The sequence below is a fragment of the Rhinolophus sinicus genome, linkage group LG11 (assembly GCF_036562045.2).
Source record: "Rhinolophus sinicus isolate RSC01 linkage group LG11, ASM3656204v1, whole genome shotgun sequence".
NCBI lineage: Eukaryota > Metazoa > Chordata > Mammalia > Chiroptera > Rhinolophidae > Rhinolophus > Rhinolophus sinicus.
This window is the reverse complement of record NC_133760.1, coordinates 51,150,521-51,177,358: the sequence shown is the minus strand read 5'-3', so window position 1 is coordinate 51,177,358 and position 26,838 is coordinate 51,150,521. Positions and strand designations below refer to the sequence as shown.

The 26,838-nt window shown below is 44.8% G+C and overlaps 2 protein-coding genes across 18 annotated transcripts in view; one reads left to right on the top strand and one right to left on the bottom strand.

The window, feature by feature from the left end:
* LMBR1 (limb development membrane protein 1) overlaps positions 1–26,838 on the bottom strand; it is a 116,656-nt gene that overhangs the window by 8,048 nt on the left and 81,770 nt on the right. For 4 of the 8 annotated variants that reach the window (XM_074315038.1, XM_074315034.1, XM_074315036.1 and 1 more), the window contains 2 exons: positions 18,193–18,354; positions 13,606–15,364 (listed from right to left, as the gene is read on the bottom strand). The exons of 1 other annotated variant lie outside the window; for it this stretch is intronic. In XM_074315038.1, the coding sequence (XP_074171139.1) occupies positions 15,279–15,364; positions 18,193–18,354 (248 nt within the window). In that variant the 3' untranslated portion in view covers positions 13,606–15,278. Of the gene's footprint in view, positions 1–13,605; positions 15,365–18,192; positions 18,355–26,838 lie in introns of those variants that run through there. 3 more of the 8 variants (XM_074315037.1, XM_074315040.1, XM_074315042.1) reach the window with 1 other exon arrangement.
* RNF32 (ring finger protein 32) overlaps positions 1–26,838 on the top strand; it is a 50,558-nt gene that overhangs the window by 16,785 nt on the left and 6,935 nt on the right. For 9 of the 10 annotated variants that reach the window (XM_019742506.2, XM_074315048.1, XM_019742508.2 and 6 more), the window contains 2 exons: positions 9,792–9,959; positions 10,359–10,932. The exons of the other annotated variant lie outside the window; for it this stretch is intronic. In XM_019742506.2, the coding sequence (XP_019598065.2) occupies positions 9,792–9,959; positions 10,359–10,610 (420 nt within the window). In that variant the 3' untranslated portion in view covers positions 10,611–10,932. Of the gene's footprint in view, positions 1–9,791; positions 9,960–10,358; positions 10,933–26,838 lie in introns of those variants that run through there. 10 annotated transcript variants of the gene reach the window in all.

Sequence of the window (26,838 nt, the reverse complement as noted above, 5' to 3'; positions counted from 1 at the left end):
TGTACAGAAAGGCCAAGTGTTGCCCAGAATGCAGTGCTTGGTCCTTGAATGCCTTTGATCTTTATCTAGAAATTCTGCTAGCATATGTCATATAATTGAGGCATGGTCTTTTATGGCTGCAATTAAAACTTTTCAAATGCATTATATTATCTCCACCCAAGCTAAAAGTCCTGACCATTGTTTAAAAAGTTAGTGATTTGTCAGATGCTGTGGTTGACTTTAGGGGCTGCCCGCTCCCACACCCTCCCGCATGAGACTTCTCTTACTTTTTTCATTTACATCTCACCAAACAGCGTAATGGTCTTCGAGTTTGTTTAGTCCTTTGACTTCCTTTATCACATAGAGATGGCAAACACTCTGTTGCTAACTTGGAGTGGCTCCGAGCAGCAAGACTGGGAGGACATTAAACCAGTAAGAGCTTATCAACTGATTCATTGATATGCTGTAAATTCCAGGCTTTTCATTTTGCTTTTGCGGGTGGCCCTAAGTCAACACATTAGTAAGCAATTTGCTGACATGAAGATGGATCACTTAGGGAGGCCTCCTGGGCAGGTAAAGTTCACCTGGGTACTTTTGCTGGTGTATTTTTTTAATGTTTAGCCGGTGTGTTACTTGTAAATGACCAGCAATTGCTTTACATATCAATAACCTGAACTCTTAATTACTTAATTTATCAAATATCTGAAATGAGACCTAAAAGTATCTGAAGACATTCATTCTTATTAAAATTGAAAATTTTATGTATTTTGTCTATTTCTGTAGAATAATATTAACCAGTAGTGTAAAAACTAGAATTCAGTTGTCTTTTGTGTTTTTGCCAGTTCCCACCTTTTCAGTTACTAAGGGCATCTGACCCATAAAGCAGCGAGGGAGTAAATAAAGGAAGAAGGATGCTGAATACGTAAGAATTTGACATTTAAGAAATATTTAATAAAAGCTACACTTAGGACATGGCTTTGAATTGGCCACAATAGGTAGTCAATAAATTCATGTTGATTTAACTTTTTAAAATATTACCCTTGCTAACTTTTGGATACTTGAAGCTATGAGAATAAAGACAGCCACACCAGTTCACATGTAGAAATTTGCCATAAATAAACACCGAAGGATTTTCAGTATATTTATTAACAAGCAAATGTCAATGTTATGATTATAAGCTAAATGCCAATCTTTCATTGAGTCTTGAAAGTGGCATTAACTTCAAAATCATTCCACACAGACACTGTTGTTGTTTTTAACCCCAAAAAGAAAACTGTACTGCACCCCTTCAGAATATGTACATTGGGAATATATGTGTCCTCATTTCTAATCTATTGCAAACTTCAAGTCAAAATTTTTATTGACTGCTAAGGGCCTCAGCAAGATGAATCCGGTACTTTGCTGACTCTAAGGGACTTATTTGAGGAGGTAAGAAGTACACACAGGAGAACGATAACCACATCCACCCGGCGATAAGTGTCAAAAGAAGGGCCTACAAGTGCTCTATGAGAGCTGAGAACGAGAACCCACTTCCAACCCAAACACATGGACACGCACACACCGAGTCATGGAAATGGAAAACATGAGTTATTTGTGGGACTGAGGAAATGGGTTTGGCCAGACCGGAAGCGTCACATAGGAAACAGGTTGACGGGAGGCCCCACCGGCCCTCAGCACCCGGACGGTGCACAGATGGGAAGCTGGGATCAAGTGAGCGAGGCGCCGGCGGAGCCGCTGAAGAGGGAGCTACAGGTCTGCCCTGCGCCAAACTGGGTTCTTACTGAGGAACAGGCCTAGAAGTGAGGAGCGCTTTTCCAGGCAGAGGGGAGACATGGGATGTTGAGAAACAGAGGTTGGCATGACCAGGCCTGGTGGGCACAGGTGCTCCAGTGCCAGGGAGCACTGGAGTTCTGACAGGTGACGCAGCAGGGGCCTGACGGGTGGCCAGTGACAATCTCTGCAGCCAGTGAGAGGCCATTCCCAGGAGTGAAGGCCAGCAACGTGGCACAGGGGCCAGTGGCCACTGTGGACATGCCCAGAGGCAGGCCAACAAGATGTGCTGATGAATTGGATTTGGGGTTTGAGGAACAGAGAGAACTGGAGGTTGGCGCCTAAGACTCAGGCCTAAGCAACTGGTGCTAAGAACAGGGGTCACAGACCGGCCAGGGCCATTCTGGGCGAAAAAGCAAAGGTTCTGCTTTATGAAAGTCTGAGCTGCCTGTGACACCTGGAAGAGAAGGTGCCCGCTGGCAGACAGCGGACAAGACTGGCACTTGGTCCTGTAAGAGTGCCAGAGTCTCTGTCTGCAGAGTTCTGAGCGCGGCTGGGCAGGAGGGCACAGGAATGGACGGCTAGAGACAAGGTGGGCCCGGCGAGGTTCAGTCCTGGAGCTGAAGTGGCTGATGAGACCCAGGGAAGAGTCGAGACAGCCGTGTGTCAGATGCCAAGTGATCAAGTGTTTCCAGGGAGGGGGTGTGAGCAGCTGTGACAGATGCGGCCGCGGAGCGGTGAGGAGGGGAGAGGAAGCAGGGCTCACAGTTCTGCCAGGTGCCTGCACAGATGGGAGCGGCGCCAGCAGTGTGCATGGAGGACGCACAGTGCAGGGGTGTGGGCAGGGGACACTGCACAGAGTCTGGAGGAAAGTGCCATGAAGAGGACGAAAATGTCAAACTTCTTTCTGTGGCTGGCCTGCTCCTCTCCCTCCGATTGTCATGGTGCTTTTTTATTTGCTATTTTATGTTGTAAAGAAAACATTTTAAATTATTAGCATGAATTTTATACTGTACAGTGCCAATTTTAAGGCCAATATAAGAGCATTTAACCCGTACATGGCCAAAATTACACAATCTGCATTTCTACCTCGTACACACATGCGTTTCGTTCTTAGCAGAACAGCTGAAATACTGAACAAAACTGACCCCGCTGCTGTGTCACCCACGGGGACATACCCTGGCCTCGGCTCACAGCACTGAAGGGGCTCTGCGTGTCCCCAGTTTCTCTCTCCCTCTGCATCACCATTTTCAGTGTGAGTGGCTACAGGGAAGTGACGTGCCCAGGCAAGGACATGAGAGGGTTCCATCCAATAACCAGAATTCAGAAAGAAAAGAGAACATAGGGAAGAGACTGTAGCTTAAAGCAGAAAAGCTAAGAATTTTCCAGATCCGAAGGAAATACAAACATGACTTAAGCCAAAGGAGCCCCACTATGATTTTTTAAAGGACGAAAGAAGAAAGGTGTCTAGTGAAGCCTCAGAACTCTGAAGGCAAAGATCCTGGAAGCAGTGAGAAGACAGGGAGGTCATGCTCACAGCAGCAACAGTGACGGCAGAGGCTAGAAGACCGAGCGTGACATCTCAGTGTCTTGAAAGAGACAGTGACAGCCCAGAATTCCACATACATAAATGGAAATTCCAGTCAAGAACGGAGACAAAAGAAGCAATTTCAGACAAAAGCTGGGGGAGTGCCCCTAAAATGTCTTCATCAAGGAAACTGTAATGATGCCTCTCCTGAGGAAGGGAACAGCCCACAGTCCGAGATGTGAGGAGCCGTGAAGTGCAAGGAAAGCGGTGAAATGCAGTCGATCTAACAGACACGGACTCTGCATGACAAGCACGAGTGTCCCGCTCACAGGCGGGAAGAGAGAGCGAGCTTAACTGTGTGACAGGGACCCAAGTCAGGAAGATGGGTCAAAGTGCCAGAGAGCCTGGCAGTGGGAGCGGCTTTACGCTTTACTAACTTAAGGACGAACATCTAGGGTAACAGCTCAAAGAATAACAATGGCGCTTTAACCTCCAAAGTAGTAGAGAGAAAAAGAGAAAACTTCAGTTGGAAAGAACAGAGATAAAAACTAATCGACTAGGACAACTAGGGGACACAGAACGGGATGGACACAGTTCTTGGTGTGTTGGTAAATACACAGATTGGGCTGATGTGCCCATAAAAAATAAAATCCAGTTATATGTCATTTGGAAGAGATTCTTATGCATGAAAACATAAGACTAAAGCATGTGAGTATATAAATATAGATATATATTTAATTTATATATAATTTACAATATATTATATATTTATATATCAATGTATAGTATATTATATATATATATATATATATATGCACCAAGAAAACTCAATACAGAAAAAATTGGGGTACTGATGTCAGACAAAATAGAATTTAAAGCAAAGGGCATTAGCAATAATGGCACAGACCACCACCCTGCAATTGTAATGCACATATTCTTTCAAAGTACAAATATATCACTTATAAAAATTGACTGTAAATATTTTCATCATAGCTTAAGGAATTTAAAATATGTAGAGTATGTTCTCTGACACTGTACTAAAAGCTAGAGATTTTCTTTTAAATAACTAGAAATATCTCAGAGGCTTGGAAATTAAGAAACAGTTCTAAATAACCTGTTGGTCAAAACGGAAATTAGAAAATATCTTGAACTGAATTAAAAGCAAAATACATATCAGAATTTGTGGAATAAGACTAAAGCAATATGTTTCTCTATATAAGGTGTTATTGGCAGAAGCAAACATTTGAGCACAGAAATAGTTTGTCACTCTCACATCCTAACTATTTATTTGCTTTTTTGCTACCTTACACCAATTAGCATTAAGATCACAGTATTAAGCATAAGACCCACCCTCCCCAGATTTACTTGTTGTATCTGCAAAACTGACAACAGTATTAGGCGCCCACCGTGGTCAGGCACATACTAAGTAAGCCCTTGAGAGACCTAAAGACCGAGTGAGGTGACACGTGAAAACCCTTGAAAATCATCGTAGGGTGTTATCAGTATTAATTACGGTACAGCCCCCGAATTTACAGCAACATAACGAAGGACTCAAGGTGCTGCCAACAGCACAGGAGGCAGGAGGGGGCGCGGCTGGGTCAGGGGGCGACATTTAGGATTGTCTCCACTACGCCACTTAGGAGTCCCCCGCCTGGGAGTTCAAGCATATCAGCTCTATTGCCATCCCAGGGGTCTTATCTGAGGCTGCGAGAGCTCACTGGTGTAACTTCAGGACAGCTGGGAGCCTTTCAGTCAAAGTGTAGAGAAGTACGTGATGCCACACTGTGGGGACAGAGCCAGGAGAGCAGGTTCCAGGCTCTCGGCCTCACATAGACAGGTGCTGGCTCAGGCAGTAAATGGCCATCAACTGTGATGGGATGGCCGTCAGCTGTGGCTAGTTGGCCGTCAGCTGTAACCAGTGAGCCATTGGCCACTAATATAACTGCTGTGGCTACGCTAGCAGCAAATGGGGGCTAGCGGGAAGATGGTGGCTGAGCTAGCAGGGGCGGATTCCAGATCCTGTGGATCCAGCCTCCAGTGAGACTATAGTGGTATGACTCCCCCACCTACGGCTCCGTGGGTGTCCTGTTTGGCCTCACCATGTCCTGTTCTTGTGTGGGGAGCGGGAGCAGAGACCCCGCAGGCCGCCCGCACGACGCCCCGCACGACGCACACACCAATGAGAGCAGCTACGTAAGCAAGTTTGTATTTGCCGCCTCTGAGTTGCTCTGCTGCTGTCCCCACTGACCGTGGACAGCTCCCAGAGCTGACCCGATCGGGAGGTCAGGCCTCCAGGCGCTGCGCTCAGTGACCTGGACGCAGCAAAGGGCCGGGTGGCTTCTGTGACCACGACTCGGGAGCATCAGACCCCTGGGCCCGCTGAGCACAGAGGCCCCACCGGGTCCGGCGAGAAGCTGCGTGTCTGACACGCTCCGGCCGGGACCACGTACACACAGCACCCACCCGCCGCGCGCCATCTGTCACACGCGTGTCCTCCCCGGCGGCTCCGGGTTCAGAACCACTTGGAGAACACGCCTGGGGACCTGGTGCTTTGTAAGGGGGGACTGGGCCGCGACCCCTGCCCGGGCCCGACTGCGCAGGAAGAGGGGCCCTGAGCCTTGGGAACTCGCGCGCCCAGAAACCCCCGTGTGCGGCTGGAGGTGGGGCAGCTGCGACACGGCCAGGAACGCAGCCTCCAGGCGGCTCCCCGACTTCCCGCCGGCCGGGAACAGGGAGCCCTGAGAGCAACGCCCTGGCGACTGTGCCGGGGAGGCCGGCCGGCCGGCGCGGAGGCCGAGTCCCGCGGCCACGGAAGGCGGCCACGCGCGGCCGCACACAGCCCACCGCCGCCGTCCCAGGCGGCCCCCCGCGACCCGGGCAGGGACAGGCCGGACGCTCGCTCACCACAGCGCCGCTCCCTGCGGGCGGGACCCGTCGGTGACGTGCCGGGACGGCAGCTCCTGAGGTGACTTCAGCACCGCAGCCCGCCAGGCTGCTCCTGCGGAGGCGTGAGGTGACCGGAGGCTGGGACACACCCCCGACGCCCCTGACAGGCCTGGCACCGCGCAGCCCTCCTGAGGCGTAGCCGCCGGGCGCGCAGCCGCCGTGACGTAATGCCGCCGTGACGTAACGCCGCCGTGACGTAACGCCGTCGAGTCCTGACAACGCCGTGCTGACGCAACGGAGTGACGTAGTGCGGAGCCACAGCGCGTCGCGTGGTCACGTGTCAGGGGTGCCGCTGACGGGGCGTAAGTGCAGCGACACTTGTACAGTAGTAACACGCGAGCACGGTGCGTGCACTTACTGCATAAACATAGTGCGTTAGAGGGTACCCTTCCCACTTGCACAGGAAAGTCGGCTGTAAAACAGCGGCTGTGACGCGGGCAGCGGCCTCACGCATCCCGTGTTCACGGGGCTCTTGGTCGCGTCGCTTGCGCCCGACCCGTTTCCTGCTGCTGTGTTCGGGTTTGCAGCCCCGGAGCGCCAGGCTTTCCCGCGCAGCCCAGGCGTGTCGTAGGCTGGCATCCAGCACATGTGCTGCCGAAGCCAGCGGCTGTCACCTAGCGTTGAGCGCTGCGTGACCTTCACACAAGGACGCAGTCGCCTCGGGCCGCATTTCTCAGAACGTGCCCGTCATTAAACGGCACGTGACTGGATCTGAAGGTTGGAACGTGCTACACCCTCTACACTGTCAGTCCCCATGTCACACGCCTAAATGCGCATTCCGACAGGCTCAGCCCAACTCCATGACGTGTATGTAATCGCAGCATCAGGACACCTCTCCTTGCTGGAACCAACCACCCTGGGATTTCAGTCGCTGAAAATAGAAGCTCATCCAGGAGTGCAGCGTGCCACCCACCCTGTGGGACACAAGCACGGGCCCCTCCATCCTTTTGCGCTGCCAGCCCGAGCCTCAGACACCTGTGTCCTGCCGCAGAAACCCCATTTCCACTTGGAAGAGCTATGTCGCCTGACCCCAGCTAGCACAGAGGGACAGGAAATGTGGTTTCTGGATGAGATGCCAACTTCTGTAGACAGCTCTGTGCAGGGGAAGGACAAACAAGAGAGGAAGAAGGTGACAGGCACTGCAGTCACTCCCTCTAAACAATAGATTAGCCCATGCTGTTTACATCCATCTTCAAAGATTTGGCGCAGGGGCTGCTGGTGTGTTTCTGGGTGAGCGTCCTCTCCGTGCCTCAGATGATATAGTCTTTCCCCAGTGATGCAGCCACCAACCTCACTGTCCAGACCAGGTTGCCACGGAGCCACATGTGGCTGTCAAGTCCTTGAAGTGAGGCAAGTCCGAATTCAGATGTGCTGGAAATGCACAATACCCACAGGATTTCAGAGTCTTACCAGGAAAGAAAGAATGCAAAGTATCCCTTTAATGGTTTATTTGATCGATACACTTTCAAATGGTAATATTTTGGATATTTTAGATTAAATAAAATATATTATTAAAATTAATTTCCCATCTTTAAAAACTTTTTAATGCAGATCCTACAAATCTTAAGAGTGCAAGTTTGGCTCCGGTTACATTTCTTTTGGTCAGTGCCAATCTAGAGCAGCTCACAAGTCCTACATTTTAGAAAGTTCCAAACACAATTATACTAAAAGGGTTTTTTCCCTAAGTATATCATACACCACTTTGAGAAAATTGGGGAGAGAAAAATAATAAAATCAAATACAGTCCGATAATAAACCATTCACGCTGAACCGCCATGCCCCAGCTCTTGCCAGTCTCAAGATTTCCTCCACAGCCAATGCTTGTCCTCCTACTCTCATAATCCAGATCTTAATTGAAATCCATGAAATTATTCTTCCTTCCCAACCCATGTGAGACTGACTTCTGGACTCTTGAAGCCTTTCGTTATCACAGCATCACTTATCAATCTAGGCATTTCTGCTAATGTGTATGTTCCCAAAAAATCGTGCACGACTTACAGAAAAATGGGAAAACCATCTGAAACCTGTACACCTGTAACCAAAACACTAATAAAGACAATAATTGTCTTCATAAAACCCTACTAAAGTTTAAGACATGTTAAATTGCTAATAAATCAATAACTCTAGGACTTTATTTTTTTAAGGAGAACATCTTGACAGAAGGGCATATACACAAGGGTTGATGGTTCCTAATTTTGAAGATTAAAATTCAAAGATATCAGGGAGAATCCCGTAGTAAATATTTCCAAATTATGGCACACGGCCAAACTGAGCCTAGAGGAGACTGAAGGATACTATGTTACGCTACTTTACCGTTAGCAAGTGTTACCTTGTAATGGCACAAAAATGAACCTGCTGAGGGAAAGCACCCATGAGTCCATTATCTACATTATCTAGGCATGTTCCACCTGACCAGTCACATCGGATTGAATTCACAAATCCATACACTGTATAGCAGGAGAGCCGAGATAGTCAATTTGTTTCATCCTGGCAATTCTGGTTTCCTGCCAGCAGGAGGCGATAGCACGCCATGCCACAACCAACCAATAATGTCCAACTAAATCATGTGTCCTAAGATCACTGGGCTTTTCTAAATCTTTTTGCATCAAAAGTTAGTACTTCATAGAAAGAAATGAGCTTGGGAGAGTATTCGGGACTGCATTTAAGGGCAATAACTTCAAAACAAACTTTCTAAAAGTTTGAGATAAAATGTAATATGCTGCCCCCATATTTATGATGCTAGCAGTGAAAACAGAATTTTAAGTCCTGAAGATGTGTTCTGTAGCAAAGGGGCATACAATTGTCGATGAATTGGTTGCATCAGCTTATGTAAAGAGATTTTTAAGGTGCTTAGGCAATGGGGGTTTTCAAATTATGATTTTGGAGCTCGGTGAGAAAAAGCAGGCTGGATAACTAGTTTATGAGGATGGATTTCCTTTTTGTAATAGTCACGCTAAATTAATTCATAATCTGCAACCGCAGTGGGAGGGTGGCTGGCAAGCAGAGACATGAACCAGCTCCAGCTCCCCATTGCCCGGCTGTAGCAACGATTGCCCTCCTTTTGTAAAACTCTAACTCCCTTCTCCTCTCAACTTTTAACTTCAATGTAGTCCTTGCTGACAACCAGGTGAACCTGAGGTGATCTCTCAGCATAAATTACCTGGACATGGAGCTACTCTGTTTCCCCGAAAATAACACCTAGCCAGACCATCAGCTCCAATGCGTCTTTTGGAGCAAAAATTATATAAAAAATTATATAAGACCGGGTCTTATTTTAATATAAGACCGGGTATAACGTAACATAATATAATATAATGCTGGGTTTTATATTAATTTTTGCTCCAAAAGATGCATTAGAGCCGATGGTCTGGTTAGGTCTTATTTTCAGGGAAACACAGTATTAAGTAAATAGTCAGAGGACTGTTTCCCCAAAAAGCATTGTTCAAAGGCAGAGATTGGAGGGGAGCCAGGAAAACGAGGTGGTCGGGACTCCAGAGGCGCTTGCCTCCTCCTCCGCCAAGAATGGCCCCGTCAGCATGAAGCTCGCTCCCAACTCCTGTGTCCTCAGTTCACAGAGATCAGTCACCGCATCCTGTGCTCCTTCCACACGGACGTAGAAGAGCTCTTTGCGGAAATCGACCGCTGCTTGGCCATAAACCGCAGCGTTCTGCAGCAGCTGGAGGGACAGTGTGGCCGTGAGCTCACAGACGACGACTGGCAGAAAATCCACATGCAGGTAGGCGTTGGGCAGTGACCCGCAGCAGCACAGCCGCAGGGGTCTGTGCTGACGCTGGAGGGGAGGCTGAGGGGGTGCCAGGCCTGTGCTTTGTGCTGGCCCCAGCAGGAGGCCCCTTGGACCTTCCTCACCCAAGGCTCTTCAGTTGGAAATTCGGCTTTGATGATGCCATTTTGTGAACAGTGAAACACCACAGGGCAAGACGTTACTTCCCGCGTGATACTTCCTGACGGGTTTCCTGCCCTGCCCTTGTCCTAGTCTGTAGTAACTAGGGTGAGCTTTACACAATGAAACGTCTTCATCTTCACCAGATCCATCTCTTAAGTATACAGTTCTCTCTTCACCCTGGAAGCTTCCTCTTAGGATGACAGTAAGAGCCTGCTCTCGTCTGTGTTGCAGGCTCTGCACCGGGAGGCCTGCGAGTGTCCCATCTGCCTGACCCCGCTCTCAGGGAACAGCAGCTGCCAGCGCGAGGCGTCGGGGACAGGTGGCAGCCAGCCCTCCCGGGAGACGGTGCTCCTGTCCTGCTCACACACGTTTCACCACGAGTGTCTCCTGGCCCTGGAGGAGTTCTCCTGGGGGCACAGCTCTCCTTTCCATGTCTGTCCCGTCTGCCGCTCTTGCTACCAGAAGAAAATCCTTGAAAGATGAACTCATGGTCAGGAAGCAGTACATCATTTGGGGGGAGCCTACCTTAAATGTGGACGACTTGTGGGGGTTGGGGTTAAGTACCACAGTGTAATCCATTCTCTCAGTTCATACAGGGGAAACCCAGCTATGCTGTAAAAGCTGACAGCCCATCCAGTTTTGTTTCATCTATAAAATTTCAAATTCATGCATTTAATCGGCTCAAGAAAGTGAGGAAAGGATAAAATTTAGGTTTCAGAGGTTCTGTAATTTACTGACTTGCTGTACTTCTCATGGACCAGTCAGGATTGCTCAGAACAGTAAATTATTCCCTTTCTTCATCGGATTAACTCGCCTATTTCCACGAGGTTCTGAATGGCAGCAGTGGACCTGCCAGGGTGGTTCCAGAACCGTGTCCCAGGCTTGGCCATGGGCATGGGTACTGCACACGGCTCGTGTCTGACCAGCACACTGGTAACCTGAAAGCACTCTTCAAATGAAGTGCCCCTGAGGAGGGCGGTGTACGCAGGAGACCAGAAGGCCTGTCACTTCACTCTCCAGGCAGACTGTGCAGCCAGCACAGAAGGGTCGTGCACTCTTCCCAGAGGCCGTGAATGGAGACCTGTGGCATCATGCCACTGCCACTGCAGCCCCACATCCGTGATGCCCAGGCCCACTGTCTGTACGCGGTGCATTCTTTTAATAATAGCTTTCCAAAGGAAAAGACGTCACACAGCATTTCAGTAACTGGTAAAACATCTTCCTTGGGCTCTCAGCCCCCATTTGACTCTCCACCTCCACACATCCTGACACTAAAGGTCCCTGTTTCGCTTTTGCCCTCAGACACCACGGACATTGGCTGCTGCCTCCTGTGAACGCCACTTTCTGAGCACGTTCAGAAGGCCATAATACCAAAGCCGTGTCCGAAAATGACTGGGGTTGTCCGACTTTCCTGTGTGGTTACATTTGAACTTGCAAAAACATTTTCCTAATTGAATTACACAGAATTGGAAGTTAAATCACTTCTCTTGAAAGCTAGCTCCTAGCTCTGCCCCTTCAAGGCATATGGATCAATCACCTAGTTTTGAAATTTTGTAACCCATTCTCAGTTTTTGCTATTTCTACTGATTTTAATTACATTTTTGCAGTGCAACAATTTGCATGCCAATATATTTGCTTCAGTCGTGTTTATAATCACATATCTTACCCAAACAATTTTCACAAGCCAGAAAATGGTCTTTGTGCTGTTCTTCTTTCACATTCCAAAGTCACATTTTTCAAACTGAAGTTTACCATCCATTAGTAGGTCAGGAAATGACTTAGGGGGTTGTGTCTAGAATTTTAAAAAATAACAACAGAACAGAAATTGCCAGCATACGTCACATAGTAAAAGTAGGTTTGGTTTTGTTAAATGTTGGTTTATACATATAGAAGTGTGCTGTACACTGAGTTACAATGTAAAATATGTCTTCCTGTAGCCAAAGAGCTTGAAAGCCACTGGTGTAAAGGCTCCTGTTTGTCAGGGAATCAACCTGAGGCTGGTGTCATGTAGTCTTCCGGGAACTCTGGATGAAGCTGCCTGGACATAATTAGGTGGTTCACACCTTCTAGGAAGAAATTAGAAGAACCAAATCCAAATAACTCAAACAACTAAACAACATACATAATTCCAATTACTGTTGCTACATTTCTTTCAGGTTGCAAGAAACCGATCTACCAATAACTCCACAGCAAAAGGAAAGAGAAAATACCCACTTCTTTCTCAATTCTGCATGGCACCAGAATAATTATTGCCATTTATAAAATTGAAACAGAAGTAACCTATATGGACCCTTAGACATGACAGTATTTAAGATTTTTTTTAGAACCACATATTTGAGTGCCTGTACGCCAAAATACGAACTCACTTTTGTAAAATTTTAATTTCTAAGACATTTAAAAAGTCACACTGAAAGTATCTCATAGAAACAAACAAGACTGACAATTTTAGACAAAACACTGTAAACAAAAATCATTTTTAAAGTAACATCAAACCAGATTTTTTAAAGTTTAAAAAGTCATCACTTCGTGTGTGCTCATATTTTTTAATTACGGTAAGAATTCTGCCTTTATGCATTAGATGCTCTGCTAACTACAAAGAAAGCCACATCGGGCTTCCCAACGAAAACCCGTGCTGTTGGCAAACTCAGGCTCACTGAGGCCACAGCGGCAAGCACAGGAGGTGCGAGGGCCCCAGAGTCAGAACCACACACAGGTTCCACCCTCATCCACTGACCCCGTCAGTGTGATGGAGCTCACACTCATGTGTGTAAAATGTTCACAGAAAGTCTCATATTTGAAACAGATCTATTCTGTATACAATGCACATAAAGCTAAGTAAAGACTAAATCTAAGAAATACCTTGGGAAGTCAGTAAAAATCATTACCAATGTTATACTCTGTAAATTTGATGATTTTAAAATAACTTATTTCAATATTGTAGAATCAATTAATGGTGGGCTTTGACCAGGTCCCCGTAAGAAACTGTGAGTACAGTGCCGAGCTGGGGGTGGGGGGAGCCGGGATCCAGTGCTAGGGGCGTCACGGGCACTCACCCCAGGCCCCACTCGGCGCTGCGCCCTCACCAGCCATGTCTGCAGCAAAGCGAGACCCAAAAGGCGCGTGTCCTCACCAGTGTCCAGTGCCAGGCCTCAGGGTGCCGCCTCCCACTCCTGTTGCAGGCTCCAGTGTGTGTCCACAGACACACCTGCATGTAGGACAAGCCCCTCCCTCCAGAGGAAGCTGCCTGCGTGTAAGACTGGGACACACTCGCTGTCTGCAGAGCCCGAGTGTCTGTCACTGCGTGTATTTGTGTCCATGGAGGCACCTGAGCCCCCAGGTTCACACCGTCCCCCCACATGACGCGTGTCCTCTATTCCAACAGCGAGACAACCAGCCTCAGGAACTGATAACACGTGTTACGGCCGACCAACCCGAGGCTTCAGGTCCACAGACAGAAACTTCCAATGAACAGAGTAGATACAGACATTGAAAAGTTTAATACTTTACTCAAAAAAGTTCAGACATCTTACAAATACCCAGGAACACTTTCTCTGGACGTGCCCTGAAATCGGTGTAACTTAAAAGTGATGTTGTTGTATTTGAAGAAGTCTCTTCCACTTCCTCCCTGACCTGGTCTGCTCACAGCATGGACGGCAGGCAAGCCTCAGTGAGACACAGAGCTGGCAGCTAATGCTTACAGAGGGGCAAGTGCCCATGAAACCAGAAAACAGCCAGCTTTGCTAGGTTCTCAGTGTGCGGACCCGATGCTGGGACAGTCCCCAACACGAGGATTAGTGGTATTTACCGGGTGCTGTGTACAATCATAAAATGTTCTTTTTTAAAAACGAAGCTGCATTTTAACAAGAGAAGCTCAGAAGGAAAGGCAGAGGCATAAACAAAGGACACGCATATTCAATGGAGCTTACAAATATATGATTCATTTTTCTTATTATTTTGGCTCTAAGTGGAAATTTTGGACATCAAGTAATGCAGCCCGTTTTTCATAAATATCTCCCTCCCAAAAAGGCTTTAAATTCAACAATTTGAGAAAAATGTTGTTTCACTCTTGTCTGAACACAGACTATCAATTGCCACACACGTGGATCATATGACACATCGTGCATGTAACACAGTGCATGTGACATGTATTTACAGAGATGGGAGGACTACAAATGTGTGCAAACAGCCCATCTCATGTTTCGTGTGCACAATTTTCAGTTCTCTGCCACAGGATGGTCATCTTATAGTTTTTATTCAGTGGACTTAAAGTCCAGAAACCACCCCAGGATTATTTACAACTTGACAAGTGAATGATCACTGCAGAACGATCCTTGCACCAGGAATGCTGGTGCTGTGTGTCTGGGTATTAAACTGGTGACCTTCATGGGTCTGCGGGTTAAACTGGCGTATATAAAAGTGACCCCAGCTGCAGAATGTGGTGGGATAAGGGACTCTACCACAGAGTGTGTGTGGTCTCAGAGGGGACGCAGAGGCAGAAGGAACCAAGGGATTCTGAGAAAAGGCTGAGAACTGCGAGTGCCTGTGCCTGGACACAGTCTAGGTCCCAACTCAGCAGTGCGGCTGGGAGAGGAGACGCCGGCTCCTGCTCAGAGTGCGTTCCCGTGGACTCTACCCAGGCACAGGCTTCAAAGGCATTTCCTGTCTTCCCAAGACTCAAAGTCCACTCAGCATCGCTCCGCAACACAAATCAGAACTACGCCTTGTGCTTTTTCTTTAAGGAAGTGAAAACGTGATTTGTGACGCTCACAGTTCGAACGCGCCTGCAATGAGGACGTCAGTAAGCCTCATGCTCTGCAGCACCTTCCCTCGCACCCCAGCACCAAGGATACCTCGCATGCAGGCTTCTAGGTTCTGAATAATAGGCTGTGGCTTCCAGTGAATCTTTAGAAAGCCTGACGCTGGCCTTTCTGGCGTCCTCCTGGGGGTGACCACCGGTGGGTGGGAGCAAACGTGCACAGAGGAGCGTGCCGCTGAAGGCGCCCACATGCAGCTGGACAGCACAGGGCCTGCGCCAGCACAGGGTGAGCGCTCGAGAAACTCTGGGAAAAGGCCAATGACAGGTCCAGCCGACTGTGGCCTGGCTGCCGCATGCCGGGGGCGCGGGTGCCCAGCTGCAGGCGGTGCTGTGTCTCACAGCGCTTTCTGATGCCCATTTGCAGAAGGCTTGCTTGTTCCTGCATCCCCTGAAGTATGTGGTAAGTGGAGCTTATGAAGCCCTGCAGGAAAAGAAGTAAATGGTGAGATATGATGCCCGCACAGTGCTGGCAAAGGGCTGGGAGAGTAACAAGGCCAACTGTTAAATGCTACCACGTGAACAGAGGTGCTGACCAGACCCCCTTCAGAGTGAAAGTCTCTTCTCCCCGCTGGCAGCTCCTGGGGGAGCGGGGGCTAAGCTGCAGGCAGCTGCCAGGGGGGAAGTCACGCCCTCTCTCCAATCCAGTGTGGCCCCGGCCCCAGGCCATTCCTTCGTCACCACCCCCACGGCCCACTGGGGCTTCTGATGAGAGGCACGTGGCCCACTGGTGCCTGATCCCAAGAGTGCTCCGAGAAACTCCTGCAAGCTTGTTCCCGTCCCAGAGTGCGCTTCCCAGGGAGCCTAACCACACACAAGTACGATCCTACTTTGTTTTAAAACACACACGCACATATATACACACACAGGAAAACATATGAAAGACACAGCAAAATGTTAATCATGTAATTAAAGAGAAAAAGATTACGAAAAACAGGAAGAAATGACCAAAAAAAAAACCAGTTGAAGATAAGTAATATTTCAGTACTCAGGAGCACTTCATAGAATAACAAAGTACCATTCCCTAAGTTACAGTAAGTTCCCTCTGTGTCACACAGCAACTGTTGACCTGATGTGGCCAGTACGCAGAACAATAGTGCACTCTGCTCTCGCGGGGAGGAAAGGTCGAAGACGGTTTAAGAGTCCCTGTGACTGTGAAGCTCCAGGCGTCTGACTCCGTGAGGCACAAAGGCATTCAGGGACACGTGTACGGAAGAGATTCTGAGGAAACAGCTTTTATGAAGCTCAGATCTTTGTGACAACTCAGAAACGTACCTGGATAAGATTATCTCCCCCCTAAAATGCCAGATGTTATCTACCTGACAGTTATGCAACTTTACATCACTCTTTAACAAACACAGCACTCCTAACTGAAAACTTTCTATCACCTGCACAGCTTAATGAAAAGAAAGGAAAAATTGAGCCTGTCTGTGATGGATGAATGGGAAAGAAAAACTGAATCCAACACAGAAAGCAGCTCTCGCCTAGGGATGGCAAAGCACCGAGCGCCGACAGGACCCACACTGGTGGCTGTGAGCTACAGGAAGGGTCAGGGAGAGAAGCTGCGAGGGGACTGACACCCCGGCTGGCACAGAACCCCCTTTCGGTAGGTTATTTCCGCTGGTTCCTCCTGAAACGTGGGTGCAGCTCTGAGGAACCATGATGTCTGTCTTGTGTAGGACCAATCACCCCCACCGCCATCCCCACAGCTACAGTGAGTATCTACCAGGTGCCAGGGACTACGGCATGGGCACTGGTACTACCAATGACACAGCAGCAGACAATACCTACAAGGAAGGGAAGAGAGGGGACGGTCACACCATACTCAAGTTATGACCCCAGTGAGACCTCAGCTCACCCCTCATCACGCGCACTAAGGGAGGCCTCTTCCTGCGTGTCAGGCATCACTTCCTCAGCGCACTCCAAAGAATGACAGAAATGTGGGGAAAATCCAAATCTATTGGACGCTCTACACGACTGAGCATCCAGTCGGGGCTGACAGCACAGGACCGTGCGTACACAGGCCTCCCCAGCCAGCCGCCATCAGGACACCAAGCGGACGTTCCTGCAGTGCCTGGACCACCGTCTCATTTAGTGAATGCTAAGCGGGAATTGCTCTGAGATCATGGCTAACTAATGTTGCTAATATTATATCAGGTTTAGAAACGAAGTGTTAACTGGACACCCAGCTGAAAGAAGGGTCTAATGACGTCTGACCAGCATCGCAGAACCAAGGCATTAAAATGCATCCATTTGCTGGTGCTTCCGCTGACATGAGACCTAGCTTTTCCCTTTCAGGCCGATATTTCATCAGTCAGCCCCTCACAGTGAATATAAAGTAAAACATGAATGAAGAGATCATCTGAAGTCCTTTTCCTTCCAAAGGCCATCCTTTCAATCATCGGGCTTGGAAAGCCTTGGTGGGTGCAAAGCTTTGCCGCTGCTCACAAAGCTTGGGTTACGTGCACTTCCACGACACAAGTATTCTGGTGCCTTTTACAGTAGCCAAAAGCCACAGTGGAACACGGAATGCTCACATCCAAATGATGTCAGTTCATCCATGCGCTAACGTCAGGATTTTCTGCAACAAATCACTGCCTTTCTTGTCTTTTATGATAAAAGTACACGGACCAAACCCAAAAGGGTTCATAGAGCACGACAGTTTCCATTGTCCTAGTATTCCTAAAATGTAAGGCTGAAATATGTTTAGTGCTGATGCTATAGTGAGCATGAAAATACACTCCGAGGTTACAACTGCACCCTTTATACATCAGCCAGGCTCCAGAGCTCTTAATGCGATCACAAAGCATGTGACTCATGGAATACACATCCTATTAATGCCAAGAATACGAATATTTTATCCGGAATTATTATTTAGCTTACTGAAGAGAATTATGGGTCAGCCTGATACTTGTAAAATCTAAGCCTCAAAAAAATCCCTAACTGAAAAGCAGTAAGAGGTATTATTACCAAAACTAAGCCTTCAGCACACTCTCACACTCATCTCACCGTGACTACCGTTAACGTAATAATAAAAAAGCTATTTTCTGAGCCTTTCTGATGTCCCAGGACAATGCTCGGGCCTTACAAGAATTATCTCAGTTAATATTCACAACCATCCTAAAAATAAGAAGGATTTGGAAGAGGTCATTTTACCGATGAGGAAGAGGTCATTTATACAAGAGCACAAACAACAAGCAGGGTCAATTAGTAGAAGAGGAGACAGTGTCCATCCCCCCAAGGATGGATTACCTAGGGCCTTGAACAGCTCTTCTCGGACAGCAGATGTGAATTTTCTGACCAGACACAGTGTTGTCCCAACGGCGAAAAGCAAATTGTAGGACAAGACAATATAGAAATTTCCCAGCCAGTTAAACCTTCCAAAGTCTCCAAGGAGATCAAATCTAGTGATTCCTGTTAAAAACAAACAGAACAGCCCTTAATAAAATCAGGTATGATGGCTTTATATGTATATGTCACAAAATAAAGTGCAAAGCAGATCAAATTCCACGATTTCTCTCTTCCGTCAGTGAGAATCCCAGTTTGAAGTACATCATGGCTATTGTGTGGAATGACCTACGGGAACATTTGGCCCTAACCTATCCACTTAGCCACTGGCCACAGTCACTTGGAAGTGAGGAGCCATGAGGCTGAATGATTCTTGCCAGTCACTCAGAATTTACACTCTCGTGGACAAGAAGCCCACTGTGCTGCTCGTGTGGGGAGGCCGCATGTGTGCTCAGCTGACATCAGAAACTAGAGTCATGATGGAAAAGACACCTGACAAACCCGCACACCTCCGCCACCGCTTGTCCCCTCTCTCCCTGCAGGTCCTGGTTCCAAAGTCACCTCCTAACGAGGGCACCTATTTACCCCACAGAAAACAGCTGGCCTCTCCATGGCCAGATTATGGCTCTTCACAGCACACAGTACCTGAGGTGTTTGTTTTCCTGTCTGGCTTACTTTTTGCCTAGCTCCCACTAGAATGTGAGTTCCACGAGGGCAGGGACTGTGTCTTTTCCCCTCCTCTGATCCCAGTGCCTGCGTATACTCACATTTATTACATAAATGAGTAAACAAACAGTGAGTCTTTTCCAGAAACAAAGTTATTAGTGTGAATTGGATGCTACAGGCTGTGGAATAAAGTGACAGAGCTGGAAACACAGTGTGGTTGTCATATACGCACTGGAGTTACTGTAATTCACCTACACACATTAAAAAAACAAGTCCTCTTATTTAAAAAAAATAATTCAAATAGTCATTCTATTCAATGAACGTGTGCCCAAGGCGCAGTACTTACTGGAAAGAGTATGTGAGTGGTTGGATCCTTCTGACCACTGGTATATTGTGGACATTTTTCAAGGAAGAAATCAAAGAGCTACACGGGGCCATAAAAATTTTTACCCAGAAAGGACTGTAAAAACAAAACCATGGACTTTCATTTTATGGGTGGTCTAAGGAATTCAAGGATAATTTCGACTGAACTGAATTTCCCCCTAGCAGCCAGCTTTGGAACTTAACTCTCATCAGCACCCATGCAATCCTGTCCCCTGCTGGAGCGACAGACTCCACAAAAGCAGCTATGGAGACAACAGGAAAACCTTCATATCCAAACAGTGTCAGAAGGATGGGAGGTTTCTTTGTAGCCACATCTACCCAGGGCCCATGGATTTGAATTTGAGAGACAATAATCTACCATAACCTTTTAAAGGGACAGAGGATTAATGGAAACACACAATGAAATCTCTTTCCAAAGAAGGCAGAGGGCCCAACCACAGCAGGCTGCATGGTGCAGCTCACACAGCATGAGATCACGGTGGCCACGGCAGCCGCGGCTTCTCAGACGCCTTGACAAAACTGTACTTGTTACAAGGAACATGTGTCTAATGATACATTTTATTTTCCGTTAAAATGCCATCTATTTCACCGAGGAAGCCATCTTTAGACAAGATGTAGTCCTACAGAACCAACCTCGTTGCTTTTAGCCTGGGGTCCCAGACAAGTGGTTTATTTGATCGCTAGGTCCAGAGACTCCTCTGAGAATGGTGAGAGGCACAGCTCTTTCATAGGAAAAGCGCACATCTGCACACACAGAGAACTGTGTATATCATGAAGCTTGTTTATGTAGGTACCCAGAGACCACAGAACAAAAATCCTTGCCCAGATGCCCCATAGGTCTTATCTGGTCTAAAAAAAGTTTGATCATGCTCCACCATCAGCAAAACCAAAATCAGAGCACATATACCCAACATATGTGTGTGTGTGATTATCTGTAAACTACATATGTACTATTCACTGACAGATACATTATAAACAGACGAAAACTTTAAATCAGAATAACAGCAATAAAGATAAATGCAAGTTTTAACAGTTTTTTCACACAGCCCAATGACTCTGTGAATTCACAGGATACACACTCCACTGGTGAAACCACTGGTACATGCTGAATTCAGCCACCACCCGAATGTGGCCCATGTACAAGCTGGGGCCGCACTAGCACACATGCGAGTGAGGTCTGGGAGCCCAATGCACCAGCATAGGAAGAACGGCAGATGCGGTACAAACGATGGGAAAGTGTTCTCGCTAGAAGTTCTTCGTGGACTCAACTTGGTATCTCGAGAGTCAGGATCAAGACCAAAGATGAAACACCAGGCAAAGAACAATGTCTGCTGTTAGCTGCTTTGGCCCCAGGACGCCTCACATTGATTTCACACAGGAAGCCGTCAGCCTGCTGCAGCAGTGAACTCAGGCACAATACAAGCTGTTAGGTTATAGGAACTAGTTCTAACGGCATTATTTCAAATTTAACATTTAAAAAATCTAACTAATATTGACTAACTAAAAGATTACTCTGCACAACACACACTGCTCTTCAATTCTGAAAATTCTGTAAGACTAGACAGCAAGAAACCTTAAACTAACCTTTCTCTAAACTTCTGAGAGGTTTTTGTCACAGCAATAATTAAATTGTAAAATGTACTTTTTTATTAAAAGTACCAACACTTAAGAAAAAGTAACAATACTTAAAGTTTAACTTAAAAACACTTACTCTACAAATGTATAATACTTCAAAATCTCTTTCTGGAGAAAGGTATACAAGTTTTAAGGTAGCAAAATTTAAAATACTACTAACTGTAAGAAAATTCATTATCAACTGTGGTTATCTACCTCTCCCAGTCCAATATTGAAATGCTTATTCCCACTTAAGTGCATTTCTTTAAAAGACAAGTGAAATATGTACCAAGTAAGAAGCTTAGTGCGTTAAGCAGGGGATAAGCATAAGGCCACATTATCTGGATTATCTGTCAATAAACTACTCTTCACGACAAACCACACATCAGCTCTCCCCACCAGGATTCAGTTGAAAATGTTTTATGCACAATTCCTTGAATAAAGACCTTTTTCTATTCATACCTTATAAAAGAACTAAGGTACAAAACAAAACCTCATTTCAAGAAAGAGCTGGTTACTCCACCTGCAATATGAGTCACCAGAATTTACGTTCGTTAGCCCACCTGAGTCAACTCCGACTTTTAGCAAGCATCTTCATGTTCCTTAACTAGCAAGAAGTTGAGAGAGAGTTTATAAATGACATGCTAAAGGCCTCATTAAAGTAACTTCATCAATAAATGATGTTTGCTGGCGTATCACACAAAGGGCTGACGTGGCTATCCATGGTTTTACTATAAGACCGCCAAAAAGAACACATACATCTTGTTACAAAAAAACAAATTTAGAGATTAAATGTACTTTGATGAAACACTGGGATTAACACATTTCTCCCCCACTCTAGACTCTCACTATGGTTAGTTTAAATTTTCTTGACTAGGTTTTCAAATTCCTTCCTCTAAACCAGACTTCTGAAATAAATTAGCCTAACAGTGTCAAAAAATAAATGCAACTTAAAGAAACAGTAAAATCTACAATCATTTTAAACATCATTAATTTCAGGATTAATGTAAATAGGCTCATTGCCAATTATGCAATTTGTTCAAAAACAACGTCATTCTAAAACTATAGAGGTTCTACTTTGGGGGTAGAATGAAAGATGATGCTGTTGCAGCAAAAACTACCTTTTGACCAGCCTTACTGTGCAAGCAGATTTTCATTAAATTACATCAATTAGAAATATGTTTATTAATTTAATGTTCCAGCCAACATGGAGTAAAAGAGACCAGATGTTCCCTCACACATGAAGTTTTGGGGAACTCAAAGTTATACTCAGATTTTTTTGACTGTGTGGGGGAGTCGGTGCTCCTAAACCCGGCGCTATTCAAGGGTCAATTGCATTTCACAAGCTACAGGAAAGATTGAACTTAAGTAGAGATGTGGAAGAAATAAAACAGACCCGAGTTGATCTTCTACAAAGAAAAATTACAACATAAGATATTAAACACACTACACGGATTAGATACTGCAAAAGAAGAGATTAGTGGACTTGAAGATATCAATAGAAACTATTCAAAATGAAACAGAGAAAGCAAAACAAGACAAAAAAATGAATAGAGTATTAGTGAACTGTGAATTAATTTCAAATTGCTAGTGTGCTTGTGGTGAGAGTTCCTGAAGAACAGGAAAGTGAGAATGGGAAAAAAACATATTTGAAGAAGTAATGGTTGGACATCTTCCAAATTTGGTGAAAACTATATACCTCAAGATAAAAGAAGCTCAACGAATTTAATGAACAAGAGTCTGAAGAAAACTATACCAAGGCATATCATAATCAAACTGCTTAAAACCAATAAGAAAATTTTTATAAGCAGTCAAATTTTAAAAAGGATAAATTACATAAAAAAGAACAAAGATAATGAGCACTGAAGATTTCTTGTCAAAAACTATGCAAATAAGAAGACAGTTAAGTAACATCTTTAAAATACTGAAGAAAAAATAACTCAATCTAAAATTCTATACCCAGTGAAAACATCCAAAAAAAAAAAAAAGGGCAAAATAAAGACATTTCACACATTGAGAAAGCTGAAAGAATCCATCACTAGTAGACCTGAATTACAAGGAATATTAAAGAAAGTGTTCCCGGCAGAAGGAAAATGATGTTAAAAGGAAATCTGGATCTACACAAAGAAATGAAAAGCAACAGAAATGATTGCTATGTGAGTAAACTTAAAAGATATTTTAGTTTGAAACCTCTTTAAAAGATCATTATTAAAGCAAAAATAAAAACAATGTATTATGGGGTTTATAACATGTAAAGTAAAATGTATGACAACAGCACAAAGGCTGTCAGTAAAAAAAACAAAAGTACAGTTGACCCTCAAATAACATGGGCTTGAACTGCACAGGTCCACTTATATACAGATTTTTTTCAATAAATACCTGTACTGTTTTCGATCTGCAGTTTGAAGTCCATGGATGCAGAGAGCCAACTGTATGCATTGACCTATGACATTTTATATCTGGGACTTAAGCATCTGCTGATTTTGGAATCTGTTGGGGGGTCCTAGAGCCAATCCCCACCAAGGGAAAACAAAATTTGGGGGGAGTCAAAAGTTACACGTGGATTTTTGACTGTGCAGCAGTTCAACCTCCCTAACCCCCACGTTGTTGAAGGGTCAACTGTGTATTGTTGTGTGGTTCTTATACTGAGTGCGATAATATCACTTCAAGGTAGATTGTGATAAGTTAAAAATGTATGCTATAAACCTTTAAACAACTATTCAAATAACACAACACAGAGTTATATAGAGCAAATAGGCCAGCAAAGGAGATAAAGTAGCATCACTTTTTAAAAATGCAATTTATCCATAGAATGCAGCTAAAGAGGAAAAAGGGAAAACAGGAAAGATGGGTCAAATAGAAAATAAATAGCAATATGGTAGATTCAAAATATCCTATCAATAATCACATTCAACCTAAATAGTCTACATCCAAATTCAAAGACAAAGATTGATATAATGGATAAAAAAGCAAGACCCAACTATACAGTATCTAGCAAAAACAGAAAAAGAAACTATTTAAAAATAAAGATACAAACAGGTTGAAAGTATAAGAATGAGAAAAAGTATAATATGTTAACCCTAATCTAAAAAAGCTAAAATGGTTATATTAATGTCACACAAAGTAGATTTCAGAGCAGAAAATGTTAGCAGCAATAAAGAATGTGACTATCATTATCATAATTATAAAGGACATAACAACCCTAAATATTTATGTAACTAATATCAGAGCTTCAAAATACATGAAGCAAAAACTGACAGGACTGTAGGAAAAACAAATCAACAATCATAGGTTTCAAAACCCTTCCCTCAATAATTGATAAAACAAGCAGGTAGAAAATCAGTAAAAACAAAAAGAACTTGAGTTACATTATCAACTAAATTGGCCTGATACTTATAGAACACTCTACCCAATGGGTAGCAAAATACACTTTCTTTTCAAGTGCACACAGAAGAAATATATAGACCATATTCTGGGCCATAAAGCAAGTGTCAATAAATTTAAAATGATTCAAGTCATACAAAGTATATTTCCATACCACAATGGTATTCAATTTGAAATCAATAACAGACAAATCTCCCTGGAACATCCCAAACATTTGGAAACCAAATAAAATACTTCTAAATAATCCATAGTCAAAGAAATAATAACAAGGTAAGTCAAAGGTATTTTTAAGTGAATGAAAATGAAAACACTTTATATCCAAATTTGGGGGATGCACCCAAAACAGTACTTAGAGGAAAATTCACAGTGTTAAAATGCCAATATTAGAAAAGAAGAGATCTCAAATCAGGGACTTCAACTTCAATTTCAAGAAAGCAGAAAAGTAAGAGAAAATGGCCCTCAAAGTAAGTAATCAAGCAAATCAGTGAAATAGAAAAATATAAAAAGGATAGAAAAAAATATATGAAACCTAAAACTGGTCTTATGAGAAGATTAATAAAAATCAATAAAACTCTAGTTGTATGTTCAGAGAAAAAGAGAGAAGACACAAATTGTCATGAGAGAGGTGGTATCACGGCACTGCACCCGTACATCTACTTACACTAAAGGGGGAGTAAGGAAAGTTTATGCCAACAAACCTGGGCCAAGAGGCCCAGATGGCTTCACTGATCAACTACATCAAACATTAAAGGAAGAAAAACCAATGCTTTAAAAACTCACTGTCTTAGTCCGTTGGGGCTGCTGTAACAGAATATCATAAACTGGGCGGCTTGTTAACAACACAGTTATTTCTCACCATTCTGGGGGCTGGAAGTCCAAGATCAAGGCTCCAGCAGATTTGGCGTCTGGAGAGGGTGTGCTTCCTGGTTTATAGATGGCTGCCTTTACAGTGTATCCTCACAAGGCCGGAAGGGCAAGGGAGCTCTCTGGGGCCTCCTTTCATAAGGGCACTAATCCCGTTCCTGAGGGCTCCACCCTCATGACCTAACCACCTCCCAAAGGCCAGACCCCAAACACCATCACACTGGGGATTCGGGTTCAACATATGAATGGGGGCGGGAGGGACACAAACAGTTAGTCTATAACATTCATCTAGAAAATTGAGAAGAAGAAACACTTCTGGATACTTTCAATGAAAGTAGCATTACTCACATATCAAACCAGAAAAAAAGATATTAAGAAAAGAGAACCACAGATCAGTATACTCCTAAACACAAGTGTAAAACCCCTCAGCAAAATTTAATCAAATTGGACCCAACAATATAAAAAAAGGATAATCTGTCACGACCAAGTGGGATTTGTCCCAGGAGTGCAAGATTGGTTTCACATTCAAGACTGACTCGATGTAATTGTGCACGTTAATAAAAAAGAACAGCCACTTGATTGTGTCAATAGATGCAGAAAAAGCATTTAACAAAGTCCAGCATCCATTCCTGATTAAAAAAACAAACTCCAGCAAAGTAGGAAAAGAAGGAAATTTCCTCAGCTGGGTAACAGGCATCTACCAAACAAGCGAACAGAAACTACAGCTAACGTGGGTTACCGGTCAAAGACAGTGCATCCCACCAGTACAGGGAACGAGTCCAGGACGTCGCTCGCACTATTCTGGTCAGCATGGTGCTGAGGGCGCCGGCTCACCTGTTCCGTCTGAGTTGACTATGTACAGATGTCCTACTAATACTCTCAGCCAGGTTGGGGGTCTTAATTCCTAGTACAAATTAGACCCTTACCATAGTTTGCTTTCTAGTTTTAATTGTAACATTTTAATTGTTAACATTTTAAAAATTACATCTTAAGGGTCCTTCCAGCTAAATGATCCTAACTGGAATTATTTTCATCTGAAAAATATTTTATGACAAACTACAATCTAAGGTATTTGAATGTATGCCATCAGATAGCTCAGTTATTTAGACGTGTGTGGCTGTAACCGTTTCTCAGGCAAGATTATAAGCCTGAACAGGAACAGTGTCAGAAAACAGAGACACTGAGACAGGGCATTGGGGGGTGAGTGCCAGTCACTCTCTAAGCTCTCAGACACTGGATCAGAGTACTTTCCCTTTATTAAAAATCCTAATTGGGGGCAGCCAGTTAGCTCAGTTGGTTAGTGTGGCGCTCTTAACAAGGTCGCCGGTTCAATCCCCACATGGGCCACTGTGAGCTGCGCCCTCCACAACTAGATTGAAACAACTACTTGACTTGGAGCTGATGGGTCCTAGAAAAACACACTTAAATAAATAAAAGTTTTTTTAAAAAAATCCTAACTAGCTATACAAGTTTACTGTTCAGACAAGAACATTAGTAATCGATCAAAAGTTAATTAGTATCACTCATTTATTACTTTGTGCAAAGCAACTGAACATAATTAAGTCATATACAAATTTTTGCTGAAAAATTTTCACTGTGGGGTTTGGAATTATTTCTACATCAAAATTATAGTTAGGGATATATATTATGATTTATACTTCTATTTCACATCTGTCATTTCTAACCATCATTTATTTC